The 13,745-nt window shown below is 34.6% G+C and overlaps 1 protein-coding gene across 1 annotated transcript; it reads left to right on the top strand.

Annotated features, from left to right (window-relative positions):
* The first annotated feature begins 2,723 nt into the window (after positions 1-2,723).
* On the top strand, positions 2,724-13,438 carry LOC107482445 (heat shock 70 kDa protein 17). The gene is given in 15 exon segments (XM_016102936.3): positions 2,724-3,828; positions 4,136-4,368; positions 6,540-6,699; positions 7,468-7,713; positions 7,841-7,977; positions 8,094-8,324; positions 8,326-8,377; positions 8,480-8,635; positions 9,077-9,151; positions 9,230-9,330; positions 9,420-9,489; positions 12,085-12,141; positions 12,549-12,610; positions 12,808-12,880; positions 12,971-13,438. Coding segments are annotated over 15 exon segments (2,655 nt in total). The 5' UTR covers positions 2,724-3,057; the 3' UTR covers positions 13,202-13,438.
* The last annotated feature ends 307 nt before the right edge of the window (positions 13,439-13,745 follow it).

The following is a 13,745-nucleotide window of genomic DNA, read 5'->3' as shown; positions in this document are numbered from 1 at the left end:
CTCAAAATATCATATATGACACGCCCGTAGTCATCCTAGCCATCAGATGAACATAGACACCAGAGACTACACCTTTTTAGTATATAAAAAATTCATTTAGTATGAAAAAGAAATATTCTGATACTTAGTAGAAAAAATATCCTAATGCCTAGCATAAATACTATTTATATAAAAATTTTAGATTCACCCAAAACATTTGGTTGATTTTTAGCTTGACACCCTCTTAATTCTCTAACATTGATTTTATAAATAAAATTAAAAATAAATATAAAAAAACAATAAAAAATAAAAAAAATCATATTTTATGTAGGATTCATTTCCACTACTCCTTCCATTAAAGACATGCCAAATCAAAAAGGTATTAGCTCCACTAGGATAGGGTGGTATCGGTCTAAGCATGGTACACAAATAATGTGGTCAACTCTACTTCTTACAATAGTTTAAAATACATTTTTAATTAATTTATCAACATTAAATTCAAGTTCATATAAAAAGTTTTAATTTTGCTCTTTTATTCTCAAAAAATATTTTTTTAATTCTTTTGCTTCATCTACATCAAAAACATTACGAATATTTTTGCTAATATAATTTTTAACATTCTTTTCGATAAAATTTAATTCACAATAACCACCAATTATTGTAACAAGTGTTTGATATGTTTTATTTAGTCTAAGCATTTTATCTTAATCAGACTAATATAAATGTAAATGAGTCTGAACAACTTAAAAAAGTGCAACCTACTTATGATTATTTTATAAAAAGAACTATAAATTAAGGTAATGAAAAAATCTGCTCGAAAGAAATGGGACCTATAATATAAATTTAGTGTCATTTCATTCAAATTTCGAATGGATGTTTGGTACACTTCATTTTTATCAAAAGAATTTTTGATTTTGCTCTTTTATTCTCAAAAAATATTTTTCCAATTTTTTTGTATCATCTATTTCGAAAACATTACGAATTTCTCTGCTAATATAATTTCTAACATCCTTTTTGATTAAAATTAATTTACAATAACTACCAATTGTGTAACAAGTACTTGATATGTTTTTCTTGGTCTAATATCAATTTTATCATTATTTTTTATTATCTGGCAAACATGTAGACTAAACTTCATGTGTTGTTTAAACATTTTTAGCTTGATCAGGATAACACGGAGTCATAACAACATTTAAAATAACTCAAATACTAGTATTATTCACTATATATGCACGTAGATTCTTGCAGGACATCTTATAACAGATATATGATTTGCCTTCACAGAAGGTGGCATACCAGATTTTCTATTCCCTTCTCTACTTCATGTAATGAGCTAGTTTTTTATTTCATTTTTTTTCCCTATTCGAGATCCTTATAGAATTTTCAAATTTTTTGAAGAGTGTTAAAAATCATTCCCACCTTTAGCACATACTAATCATCAACATCATACAAAAATTGATCTTAAAATAGTCACAACAAAAATCACATAAAAAATAAGTTTTGATTAATTACAACACACAAATATCTAAACATAATGCACAAATTCACACATATAAAACAAAAACTAGAATCATAAAATAACACTAATTTATCAAAGAATTCAAGTAACAAAAACTAAGATCATCACAAATAACTATAATCATGACAAAAGAACAAAAATGTATATATATAGAACATAAATATCGAATATAGAATAACAACATAAGTAATTAAAATTAATACTCTAGTAACTTACACTAATTTGTTAGAAATCATTAAACAAGTTTTGGTTAGTTGCAATACACAAATATTTAAACATAACATATGTTTTTGTTAGCATAGCACACAAATTCATTTATATAGAATAAAAATTAAAATCATAAAACAATACTAATTTGTCAAACAATTCAAATAACGAGAACTAAGATTATCATAAATAATCTGAATCAAGAACAAAAGAATAAAACTATATACAAATAGCACATAAATATTGAGCATAGAATAATAACACAAATCATTGAAACTAACATTCTGATAGCTTACAATAATTTATTAGAATCATTAAAAAAGTCATTCGTATTTTTTCAATTACGTTCAATAAAAAAAACTTTTAATTTACACTGATTTAACTCATATAAACTACGATGTTTTATTGTTATCGAAGATTTATTTATTTAACAAAATCTCAAATCCAATTTTACAAGTACTGTGTTGTAAATTGAAAATTTCTAAAACAACGTGTAATTAACATAAAATTTTAAACAAAATGTACTAAATATCTAGCACAATAAAAAAGAAAGTGTCAAAAATGAGTAGTTATTCGTAAATGAAAAAAGAAAATGAACGTAATAAAAAAAAGAGAGTGATGCATAAATATATTTTTATTTTTAACAACTTGGTTATATTGGATTAATAAACCGACTTAGACATCTAAGTATTTTTGATAATTTTAATACATGCGTTTTTTCAAGGTGCTTTTTTTTTTTGGTGACTTTTTAAGGTGCTTTTTTAAATACATAATAGTTACACACACCACATAAATAAATACGTTTGAAAAGTAGCACCAAAACAAACTATCCCACACATCCCACAAAATTTCGATGAACAACACTAGGTGGCTTCTTGTTTTGTGCCACGTGTACATATTGCCACGTGTGATCTCCGCACTGGCTAAACCCTCTCTCACTTGGTCACTTCCCACGTCATAAAACATCACACAAAGCAAAGCTCTGCTCTAATTTCTATATTTTAGTAGAGAAAGAAAATATAACTAAAAAAAATAAAGGAAACGCAGAAAAACCCTTTGATTATTGTCAAACCCGTCACGCCTCGCCTTTGCTGGTCTGAGTATTATACCATCCCTCGCCACATTCCCTGCAATTCATCGCCTAACTTCCTCGGCAACGAAACGCTTCCCGCAATGTCACGCTGAAGGGAATGCGATCTGCGTATTCAACCGTAGCTTTTCTCCTTCTTCCCCCCTTCTCCGAAACGCGTTCCCCTTCCTCAACCACCTTTCTTAAGCCTTGAAACCGAACTCGTTGCTAAATCCTCAACTTTTCCAGCTGCGAAAGACGATCCGAGAAGGATAAAAAAGAAATGGCGTCGTTCTTCTCGAAGCTGGCGTTGATTCTCTCGTTCTTTCTGCTTTTCTTCCTCTTTCCTGCTCAATCCGCGGTGTTCAGCGTAGATCTGGGGTCCGAATCGCTCAAAGTTGCTGTCGTGAACTTGAAACCTGGTCAGACACCGATCTCTATCGCCATCAACGAGATGTCGAAGCGCAAATCACCGGCGCTGGTTTCCTTCAACTCCGGCAACCGTCTCCTTGCCGAAGAAGCCGCAGGCCTCACCGCTCGCTATCCGCAGGACGTGTACTCTCAAATCAGGGACCTCATAGGGAAACCCTACGGCTTCGCCAAGAAGTTTCTGGATTCAATGTACCTCCCTTTCGAGGTGAAGGAGGATTCCAGAGGCACAGTGAGCTTCGTGGTGGAAGGCGATGGTGGCGCCACTCAGTATTCCGCGGAGGAATTGGTGGCTATGGTGCTGGGCTATGCGGTGCATTTGGCGGAGTTCCACTCCAAGGTTCCGATCAAAGACGCCGTGATATCGGTGCCGCCTTATTTCGGGCAGGCTGAGAGGAAAGGGGTGCTTCAGGCGGCTCAGTTGGCGGGGATTAATGTTCTCTCGCTGATAAATGAGCATTCTGGCGCTGCGTTGCAGTATGGAATTGACAAAGACTTTTCCAATGAGTCCAGGCATGTTGTTTTTTATGACATGGGTTCTGGCAGTACCTATGCTGCACTTGTGTATTTCTCAGCGTACAAGAGCAAAGAGTATGGGAAGACTGTGTCTGTGAACCAGTTTCAGGTATGTGTGAATGTATTAGCCAGTTTTAGGAATGCGTGCATGATACTTCGGTACAAATTGACTTGCAGATAATTAACAAGGGACTCCAGGACTTCAGTGACTTGTATTAGCCTAAAGCAATTAACCATTATGTGTTTAAATATGAAATCTGATGGAAACACAACTGTATTTTCAATATTTCGTATCTGATGCGTGTGATCCAGAATTAAATGAAGTGATCAGTCATTCATTACGTAAATGCTTCCATGATTTCTTCCTGAAAAATTTAATCCTCTTAACTTGCTCACTCACTTTGTAATCTGTGTAGGTTAAGGACGTACGCTGGAACGCAGAGCTGGGTGGCCAGAATATGGAACTACGGTTGGTGGAGCATTTTGCAGATGAGTTCAATAAACAAGTTGGTGGTGGAATAGATGTGAGGAAATTTCCCAAGGCTATGGCAAAATTGAAGAAGCAGGTTAAGCGAACAAAAGAAATTCTTAGTGCAAACACAGCAGCTCCTATTTCAGTTGAATCACTTCATAATGATATAGACTTCAGGTACCAAATTATAAATCTTCTCAGCGCTTCTTCTCTAGTTTTGATTTAAATGAATTTGTATATTCTTATTGTATACTAACATTTTGAAATGCTAATCAAAATTTTGTGTCGTACTTAATAAACAATTATATTAAGCCACTAAAAAATGTAACCCTTGCAAACATACATGGTATTCAATAAAGTTATGCTGCTTTAAACAAGCATGCCGTGATCTTGCCTTGTATAATGATGCAGCTTGATATGTTCTGTGAATATTACACATTTTCCATGTTTGGTTTGTCTTTGGGTTTTGTGATCTGTATGCTTTGGTGATATATCAAGTTTAAAAGCATGACCTTCACTTTTCTTTATTGTTATTTTTCTTTATCCTAAAGTGTTAAGAATCCTAGCAGAGAATAATTTTGAAAGAGAAGGATTGAAAAGAGAGAAAGCGAGTGAAATTGACAGGGAGATCTTAGAGAAATTTAAGAGGGAATCTGTGTGAAACTTTCATTGACTTATCAATTGATGGGTGAGGGGAGGAAAAGGCTTTGGAGGGAAACCTCATTCATGAGTTTTATTATTCAGAGGGCTAGGGTTTTGGAGCTTTTTGTTAATCCTCCAAAATCCCCATTGTCAAGTTCCTCCAAATTGGAGGTTTCATGAGATTTAGATTGTTACACTTTTATTCCAATAAACTATTGTATTACTATTTATTCCCTTTTACTTTTTTTGTACTTAATATTCTAATAAAAGATAAAATTGTAAAAATATACAGTCTGTCTTCCAATCCTCACATTCCTAATTATTTTAAACTCGTGAATGAGAGGGGGTTTGAAAATCTCAAACCCTTCCTTCACTTCCCCTTCCTTGTCGTCTAAAACCTTTCTTTCCCTTTCCCTTGCAACTTGTAGACACACCCTTAAAGGTACAAGAAAATGAAGTAGAGAGCAGTATCATTACTACTGGATCTAATAACTCTGGAGTAACATATCAGAAATATTCTAATAAGAACACAAACCAATGTCTGAGCAATGCCATAGCTCAATTTTGATCCAATTCCAATTGTTATCTTTGTCTTTTCATCTCTCACTCATTTATGGCATTATAGTCTCTTTCCTTTATCTTCCAGCTCATTGTTCTATTATACATTTTAGGACACCACACCCACCTTCATATTTCCCTCGTTAAGATTATAGAAATATCATCTAATCCCTTTTCTACCCATGGAAACAGCCACTAATGTAATTATCAGGTTAGGCTGCAGATATTACACCCTTTGGGTGCGGCCATTCCCCGGGCCCTACATTAACACGGGATGCTTGTGCAACAGGCTGCCCTTTTCAAGTTGTCTCTTTGTCTTTTATGTGTGAGCTGTTAATGTTAGCTGGCCTAACTGATACTAATAGGAATCTAAGGGAAAAACTGAATACATATAATTTAATGGGCTGATTGTAGTCTCAGATCAATGAAATATAATCTGTTTATTCATTTTATACTTCTATTTTTATTATTCTTCTCTGCAAACAAAATTCAACACAAACGAAGTGCAACAAAATGGGAGATTAACCTATGTAGCATTAAAACTCGCAACGCATCATTTATGCAAGCACTGCTGTTCATATAAGAGATTTAACTTTGCGGGAAGCTTTGGACTTACAGATAGCCAATAGGTTTACCAAGGTGGATGGAGGTTATATCCAAGGGATGAGTTAGAAATTGAAAGTATTATTACAAGAAAACATTTCAGATGAATCTAGAGACCTGGCCTCTGACTGGATATTGCTATCTCCACTGGATTTACAAGCTAAAAATTTCCAAGAACCAAGAAGGAACTTGAGAAAGAAATGCATTTTGATGGATGAAATTCTTTTATATGATCAAACTTCTCTAAGGAAGTGCTTGCTTCAACCAAAATGATGAGAAAGAATATACATACCTATTTGTCAAGAAATGTCTTCAAAATAAATTCTCTTTTTGTCAACAAAAAAAAAAAAGAATCTATTTGGTGTTTATTATCAAATTACAATACATTAGACTTTATTTAATACTTAAGGCTTCTAAAGAGATTTAAATAACTACTTTGGTATTGTTTAAATCATGTAGCTGACCCACCTAGTGAGACAGGACTTAGTTGTTGCTAATGTTGTAATTCTTAAGGTCTTTTTCGATCATGCCTTCTATTCTTCCAGGAGCTCAATAACCCGTGAGAAGTTTGAAGAGCTTTGTGATGATATTTGGGAACAATCTCTTCTGCCAGTGAAAGAGGTGATTGAGCATTCTGGCTTGTCAATGGACCAGATATATGCGGTGGAGTTGATTGGAGGTGCTACCAGAGTGCCAAAGCTACAGGTTTGAATAATATTTTCAATTTTTGTTGTCATTCTTTGGGCAGTATGCTGTTAGGGAAGGTTGAGAGTTTAGCTGCAAAGTTTGAGATCCATCCTTTTATTCCTTTGCATATAATATATGTTATGAAGGGGAGCCTCGGAGCAGCGGATGAGTTGTCTCCACGTGACCTCAAGGTCACGGGTTCAAGCCGTGGAAACAGCCACTGATATAATTATCAGGTTAGGCTGCGTACATTACAACCTTGGTTGCGGCCCTTTCCCGGACCCTGCGTTAAACGCGGGACGCTTGTGCACCGGGTTGCCTTTTTTTATATAATATATGTTATATACAGCATTGATATTTTGACAAAATGTTTATTCTTGTTGTCAATCTTTGTAATCCTTCTCAAAATTGAACCCATTTTACTTGAAGATTTGCTTGGAGTTGGTATTGCTATCCTTTATTGATATAAATAGTGAAGGAAAGTGAAGAGAAGCTCATATGGTCATGTTCCGGTATAGACATTATAACTGAAATATGCAAATTAACTATCTTGAATGAAGTTTAAATATGACGAAATTGGGATTCAATAATCTCCCTACCAAGTTGTCAACTTATGTGTGGTACCTATTTATTTTGGAAATGGTACGCATCGCATTGTGTTTTTAGTGTTGTCTGAAACACCCATATTGTCTATGTTTTTTGTTTAAGCAGAGTATTTCACTCAACACTACAGCATTATGCCCAGAGATTTACTTCTTATATATATACATATATATGTTATTACAGGCTAAGCTTCAAGAGTTCCTTGGGAGAAAACAACTTGATAGGCATCTTGATGCTGATGAAGCTATTGTTCTTGGTGCAGCGTTGCACGCTGCAAATTTAAGTGATGGAATTAAATTGAACCGCAAGCTAGGAATGATTGATGGTTCTTTGTATGGATTTGTGGTTGAGTTGGATGGTCCTGATCTTCTGAAGGATGAAAGCTCGAGGCAGTTACTAGTACCACGAATGAAGAAACTACCGAGCAAGGTAAACCAGTTCATGTTCTTGCTTCAAGTCACAGCATACTATAAGAAGAATTTCCTGATACTTCATATTGTAAGAAGAGCAAACAAATTGATTATACTAATGGTTTATTGTATTGCATACTTGCCAGATGTTCAGATCCGTTAGTCACAACAAGGATTTTGAAGTGTTGCTAGCTTATGAAAGTGAAAATCATTTACCACCGGGTGTCACTTCTCCTGAAATTGCAAAATACCAGATTTCTGGTTTGACAGATGCAAGTGAGAAGTAAGGATAAAAAACTTTGGAACTAGTTATGATTTGAGACCCTTAAGGAATTGTTTGCATACAAAATACTTAGAAACTCTAGTGCCCCCTCTCTGTGTTTCTCTAATATTTTCCAGATACTCATCTCGAAACCTGTCGTCCCCTATCAAGGCAATTATACATTTCTCTCTAAGCAGAAGTGGAATTCTCTCTCTTGATCGGGCTGATGCTGTTATCGAAATAACAGAATGGGTGGAAGTTCCCAAAAAGACCCTGACCGTAGAGAACTCGACTATTTCATCGAACCTATCAACTGAAGCTGGTGCTAACAACAATTCCACAGAAAGCAGTGAAAAAATGGAAACTGATAGTGGGGGTAATACAAAAGCTTAAAAAGAAGACCTTTAGGGTACCATTAAAGGTGAAGATAATTACTTGCACCTAGTTTATGCTCTTGAAATTGTCTCGAGGGGAAAATTTGAAATGTGAGCTAATATACAGTATTTACTTTAACTTGTGGCAGATCGTTGAGAAAGAGCCTGGATTGTCTCTGTCTAAAGATTTTCTTGCCGAAGCCAAAGGAAAATTGGAAGCACTAGACAAAAAGGATGCCGAAAGAAAAAGAACGGCTGAGTTAAAAAATAATTTAGAAGGTTATATATATACCACTAAGGAAAAGGTTGGTAGAGAGAAATATGCTTATTGTTTCCTTTAGTATAGAAGGCCTTCATCATTTATATAACTTGTAAAGCTTTATCCTTTCAGTTTTCCATTTTCTTTGGGGTATTTGAACTCCTCCATGGCTCCATCCCACATCTTGGCCCAAAAAAGGAAAAAAAAAAGAAAAAAGAAAAGGGAGTGACATTATCAATTTGAGAGAGGCAAAAATATATTCTCCATCAAAATTCAACTAAAGAATGAAAGTTTTAATAAGCATTTCTACATTTCTTTTATTCTGTCAAAAACTGTCTATAGCCAAAGTAACTAACAAGCTTCAGTCCTACAGTCTTTGTCTGTCCTCAAATATCAAAATAAACCAATTGAACTATTTATTATCCACTTGATAGTGCTGTATGCTATTTTTCAACTTTTCTTATTGCTGCGTTCTTTTTATTACCAGATTGAAACTGTTGAAGAGTTTGAAAAAGTTTCTACAAGTGAGGAACGCCAGTCCTTTGTTGAGAAGCTTGATGAGGTTAACCTTTTCCTTTGGTGACATGGAAAAAATGTTATCTTGTGAGAATTCTGACCCAATCTTCTTTCATTTTGTTAGGTGCAAGATTGGTTGTACACAGATGGTGAAGATGCCAATGCTACTGAGTTTCAAGAACGTCTAGATATGTTGAAAGCTGTTGGTGATCCAGTTTTCTTTAGGTTTGTATTTTGAGTTGTAGAGTAGCACCAGTAACTTTATTGTGCCTTTTTAGCATGGTGTTTTATGAATTGGTTAACATCTGTTTCAGGTTAAAAGAGCTTACAGCTCGACCAGCTGCTATTGAACATGCCCAGAAATATCTCGAGGAGCTGAAGCAGGTACCAAATTAAAAGCTTAAGATGTAATGTGTCTTGTAGATTTGTCTTCCATTCATTTTCCATTGTTTAAAAACAGAAAATTTGTGACCCTTGTCCTCATAGAGAAGACCTTTAGCGGGAACACCTTTGACGTACTTTAGAATGTTGATCAGAGCATTCAAATGACCTTCATACGATGAGTTCAAAAATTGACCAGCCACACTTATTGCAAAGAAGATTTTTGAACACGTGGGAGTAAGATAAATAGATAACTTAGTTTCTCAACTAATTTTCTATACCTTCCTAGCTTAGATAAGGATTTCCCTTTTATGTAGTAGAAGTTTGATAATGGGATCAATAGGAGAATCAATAGGTTTGGCTCCAAGCAAGCCAGCTTCATCTAAGACGTTCATAAGCTGTGCATGTTCAATGCCTAAGAAGTAACAATTCTATCAAGGTGTTTGATATGAAAGTGCTGACATGGATGTTGTTTAATGCGAGTTATGCCATCATCACCACTGCTAGTAATGACAGTATCATCAACATATACAATCAAATATGTGCATCCTTGAGGAGTGTGGTGGTATAACACAGAGTGGTTTCTCCTTTTCATGCCAAATTGTTGAACAACAGAGGATTATCTACCAAATCAGATTCAAGGGGATTGCTTAAGACTATTAAAGGGATTTGTGGAGTCTTTCGACAAGCAGAAAGACATATGGTACCTGGAAAGATTTTGATAGAACTAGGAGCTAGCAGAAGGTTAGGATTTTATTGATGCACTGGGACTGCAAATTGCACTCCCTAGAAGGTTCTTACACAGTTCGAACTACCAACTTAGAGGGAGAGAGTTTCTCTCCAACTCTAAAGAATTAACAAACAGCAAAAGTATGAAAAACATAACTAACTACAACACAGCTATTTATAGGTAGTTAGGAGTACAGCTAACTAACCAACAGCCAGCTAGACCAAGCTAAAACTGCTCACTATCAGCTACTAGAGTAGAGCTACTTACCTCTTCTCTTGTAGAATAGCCCAAACCTGTTGCTAGGTGCCATTCTATCAGATTTTTTTCTCGCTAGGCTTTGGTACCATGTTAACTGTGACCGAATATGTACACGATTAACTACCGTTTCACAATAGATCCTATAATTCCTAATCCATTTAATAATAGATATTCTAACATCATCCACCCACCCCTCTCCTTCCCGCATATTTCTTGTCTTCGCTTTCTCTCTCTATGTGCCACGTGATCCTTTTAAAGCTCAAGTAGTTAATGAACTTTTACAGAGATTATGGTAACCATGTGCTTGTTTTATTTGATAGGATAGATTTAGAGGATTGTGCTTGTTTTATTTCTATTATTTTAAATTGACTTTTGAAATTGAGCAATATCTCAAATCAATCAAAAATTTTCGTCGGACACTTCAGTTTTCAACAAATTTTAATCACCAAAGCATTCGCTAAATTTTTTATTTTGTTAGACAAATCAGCCCCCACGTTAGATTGTTCGTCCATATGTAGGGATGAGAATTTAAAAAATTCTTGGGGATTGTTTTTGCTTAACTTTTTACCAAAAGTTGGCATGACGATTGATGTGTCTAATAAAATAAAAAATTAGGGACTAATTTGGTGATTAAAATTTTTTGAGGATTACAGTGTTTTAACTAAATTTCTTTTGGGGATTAATTTGGGATGTTACTCTCTTCCCAATTTGAAGGAATTTTGCAATATAGAAAATTTTGAAAGGTTCAAAATAACAAATGGAGAAGTGCATCTGGTGTAATTTTCAATAGAAAAGTATCACACTTAAGAACAAAAGTTACCACAAATGAGACTTCTGAGTGTGAGAATAAGAATAATATGTTGTGGAGATGTGAATGCTATGTTGAATGAGCTGACACTACTACACTAGATGAGATTTTGTTGAAAAGTTAATGCATGATTAAGTTAGGACTTAGTGGTACTATTGTGGAACTTTTGAATCATGCAGTAGGTGGTTTGTCTATGTGGAAGTTGGATGGGTGGACTTTGGAGGGTAGTTCAACTATTAGATGTAGAAGGTGGACCAAGAAAGGTTATAGGTGAAACCATCAAGAAACATTTAGCTTGAAATAGTCCATCTATAAACGGTCATGATGGCATCATTTGATCCATCTAATCAACCAAGTGGAAAATGACCCAGTAGTTATATTGTATAAATGGAAATATTGATAAAGATGCTTATCTGTTCTTTATCTATTTTTTTATTATGTCAGCCCTTGTGATGCCATTATTATTAGATTTTGTTTGAGCAATGTTCAACTGTCTGTTGCATTTGGGATTCTAGATGTGTATAACTTTTTGTTATGAAACTATCAAACTCCATGAATATCTTAAAATGACTGCAGTTGCCTTTATTGAGCTTTAGTAGATTATAAAATGCCGTAATTTTCTTTAGAAAACCAGTTTGATGTTGAACAAACGAAACATGTGCAAGCACTTGGATATACGCTGGTCTGTCTGGTATATATCCGAAGTAGTGTCTGGTATACATAGTTCGTGTGCAGTATCAATTAGGTATTTGGGTATCGAACTGGAAGCATTTATATCTTAATCTTTTTCTGACATCTGCAGATTGTTCAAGAGTGGAAGGTAAACAAGTCTTGGCTTCCAAAAGAACGAGTAGATGCGGTACCTGGTTTAACCTGATTTCAATATTCTATATATTATTATTAGAGAAAACGACAAATAAGTCCCTAACCTTTTATTTCGAAGACAAATAAGTCCTCGACTAATTGAAAATACAAAAGCGTTCCTCACTTTCTAAAACGTGAGACATCTAAGTCCTTCCAGAGGACCTATTTGTCCGTATATATTTTGGACGGAAGGGTTTAAATGTCTCACGTTTTAAAATGTGAGGGACGCTTTTATATTCTCAATTAGTCAGAGACTTCAGTGTTTTCGAATTAAAAAGTCAAGAATTTATTTGTCTTTTTCTCTTATTATTATTATTATTATTATTATTATTATTATTATTATTATTATTATTATTATTATTTGGAAACTCATTCTTGGTTTTTGGGTCAATTATTTTCTAGATTCTAGATGATGCTGAAAAGTTAAAGAAGTGGTTGGACGAAAAAGAGACTGAACAACAGAAGTGAGTTCATGCAGTTTTAATTTGTGTTACCTTTGGTTATTTCAGTATTCTATTGGTGTCGGTTAGCATTTATTTTGATCTTCCTGACTAGTCGCTAGTGTTTGGCCATTGAGGAAATTGCATTATGATTACTGCATGGTGGGTTTGTTGTAATTGGTTATGGAATTTGATGTGTTGTTGTGTACTTTTTTCTGCAGGATTTCTGGATTCAGTACACCAGCTTTTACTTCTGAAGAAGTACTTTTGAAGGTGTTTGATCTTCAAAACAAGGTACTGTCTCTCTACTTTTCTTGATCAAGACAGTTTACAGGTCCAAGATGGGATCATTGCCTTATTTAAGTTTTCTATACTCATTTTCAGGTTGCCAGTGTTAATAAAATTCCCAAGCCTAAGCCTAAAATTCAGAAACCTGTGAAGAATGAAACTGAGAGCAAAGTGCAGGAGGATTCGGGTAATTCTAACTCCACCTCAACTGCCGGTGATCAATCCGGTGACAGTTCAGAAGGCACAAGTGAAGAATTTGCTGACAATCAAGAAGGTCCAAGTGATGAAAAGAATGATGAGCAAACAGAAGTTCATGATGAGTTATGACCGAGCAGGAAAGCATGTAGGCCCAGTTTTAATCAGCTACCTGCAGAACTTTTAGTTAGTAGACTAATTTCTAGTGGATAGGGGAGAGGATGCATTGTCAATTTTCGGCGATCAGGAGAACTTATCTGAGGAAGTATTTTCTGGATGAATGGTTAGTTTTAAGGTTAGAAAATATGGTTTCTAATTATTTTCCTCTTGCAACTTAACAGAAGAAAAAAACTGAAAGCAGAACAGAGGAGCCGCAAAGTCGCTCGACAGGGCATTTATAGAATTTTTTAAACAGCTTTTTCTTTTTCACTCCTATTTACACCAAGTAGCTGGTATAATTTTGTTAAAACTTAAAACTAACTCTGAAAGACTGAACAAGTTTTTTCACCCAAAAACAGCGTTATTTCCCTTTCTCTGATATTCCAGTTAACGGCAATGAGGAAAGGCGAAAAAAGATAGATACATTAATCAGATTAGGTATTACATGTTTGCCTGTTATATTATTAATTATAATTATAAAACCGAATTCAAATGGTAAATGTTATAAACAATGAAA

This window comes from Arachis duranensis, chromosome 4 (assembly GCF_000817695.3).
Source record: "Arachis duranensis cultivar V14167 chromosome 4, aradu.V14167.gnm2.J7QH, whole genome shotgun sequence".
In the NCBI taxonomy this organism is placed as follows: domain Eukaryota; kingdom Viridiplantae; phylum Streptophyta; class Magnoliopsida; order Fabales; family Fabaceae; genus Arachis; species Arachis duranensis.
This window is presented reverse-complemented; position numbering and strand designations above follow the sequence as displayed.